The 1566-nt window shown below is 44.1% G+C and overlaps 1 gene segment (V, D, J or C); it reads left to right on the top strand.

Moving 5' to 3' along the window:
* The first annotated feature begins 497 nt into the window (after positions 1-497).
* On the top strand, positions 498-1125 carry LOC118575837. The segment is given in 2 exon segments: positions 498-540; positions 623-1125. Coding segments are annotated over 2 exon segments (546 nt in total).
* Positions 1126-1566: the final 441 nt, after the last annotated feature.

Here is a 1566-nt window from a genome sequence, read left to right as displayed (position 1 = left end):
ATGGACACTGGGTAACAAGAATATGACAGTGTGCCAAATTTCCAGGAAAGATGCAAACCCTTCTCATGTGTGGGAAAAGGGAAAAAAAGCATGAGCAGTGTGGGCTTACTAATCAGAAAGTAGGAGTTCATGAACCAAGTGTGAAAAGAAGGTTGACACTTAACTAGAACTGTGAAAGTGCAGGAGGAAATGAAATTAAATGAAGAGGTTGTGTTAGAAATAGAGGTTGGTCATGACAAGATGTATTTCCTATGATCCTTGTAGTCCCCATGCTCTCTTATTCCGGACTCACACTACAGAAAGTCAAATACAGTAATGGCCACATTGTAACAGACAAATGGAGTAATAATGACCTTCCCCATTTATAAGGACAAGGCTGACTCCCCACATGCAAATGAATCTTCTAGCTCTAAGTTAAATCCCCTCCTGGACTGTGGGAGCTCACATCTCTCTCACAGGAGGCTGACCTCTGAGGAAAAGGAGGTGTAGCCTAGAAGATGACACTGTTTTGTCTTCTGTATCTGGTGACTGCACTTCCTGGTGAGTGATACCATTTCATACATGTGTCCAGGAGGGGTTGTGACAACCTGTGATTGACAGAATTGTCTCTTCTTGTCTGAAGGTATCCTGTCCCAGGTACAGCTTCAGGAGTCAGGAGATGGCCTGGTGAAGCCCTCTCAAACACTGTCCCTCACCTGCTCTGTCACTGGTTACTCCATCACCAGTGGTTACTACTGGACATGGATCAGACAGCCTTCTGGGAGGAATATGGAGTGGATGGGGTACATAAGTTATGGTGGTAGCACATACTACAACCCATCCCTCAAGAGCCACATCTCCATCACCAGAGAAACATCTAAGAACCAGTTCTTCCTGCAGCTGAACTCTGTGACCACTGAGGACACAGCCACTTACTTCTGTGCAAGACACACAGTGAGAAAACTTTACCATGAGCCCAGACACAAACCTCCCTGCAGAGGAGCTCTGGGTCAGCAGGGGGCGCACAGCTCTCACCAAGCCCAAGAAACTCTAAGACCAGAACTTGCAGAAAAACTCCTTGTTTTCTCTGGCTTGGCTTCTCACTCCCTAAGGGCAAAGAGGCTTTGGGGTCACATCTCTCTCTGATCATGAAAAACTGTGTTTATGTAAAGTTGCATTTGCTTATTTCTCTCTGTGTCTCTCAAGGTGGTGTTTGTGGTAATATTTCTTGTCTTTTTGGTTGTGATTCTAGCCTTTACCAGCTGCAGCAAGTCTAGGCATAGGAATAATTATTTTAATGAAAACAGCTTTTGAAAGTCCGCTGACTTTGACATTATACTTGTTGTCCCATTACGAAATGAATTTCCTATTTATGTACTATTCCCTCCACCCTCAGACACATGTGTATATCAGAACATTTCCTAGAGTATTGACACAAAGCACTTGCTGTTATGCCTGAGAAATGTGTCATAGACTGAATGGAGTTGACACATCACTGCAGCTGTATTACCCACACTGTAATGCAGCACAGGGATTTCATGAGGTCAACAGTGTATCTAAGGATTTTGCTCTAAGGTGGTGTTTCAT

The sequence above is a fragment of the Onychomys torridus genome, unplaced genomic scaffold (genome assembly GCF_903995425.1).
Source record: "Onychomys torridus unplaced genomic scaffold, mOncTor1.1, whole genome shotgun sequence".
In the NCBI taxonomy this organism is placed as follows: domain Eukaryota; kingdom Metazoa; phylum Chordata; class Mammalia; order Rodentia; family Cricetidae; genus Onychomys; species Onychomys torridus.
Note: the sequence above shows the minus strand (reverse complement) of the source record. Positions and strands in the feature narration are given on the sequence as shown.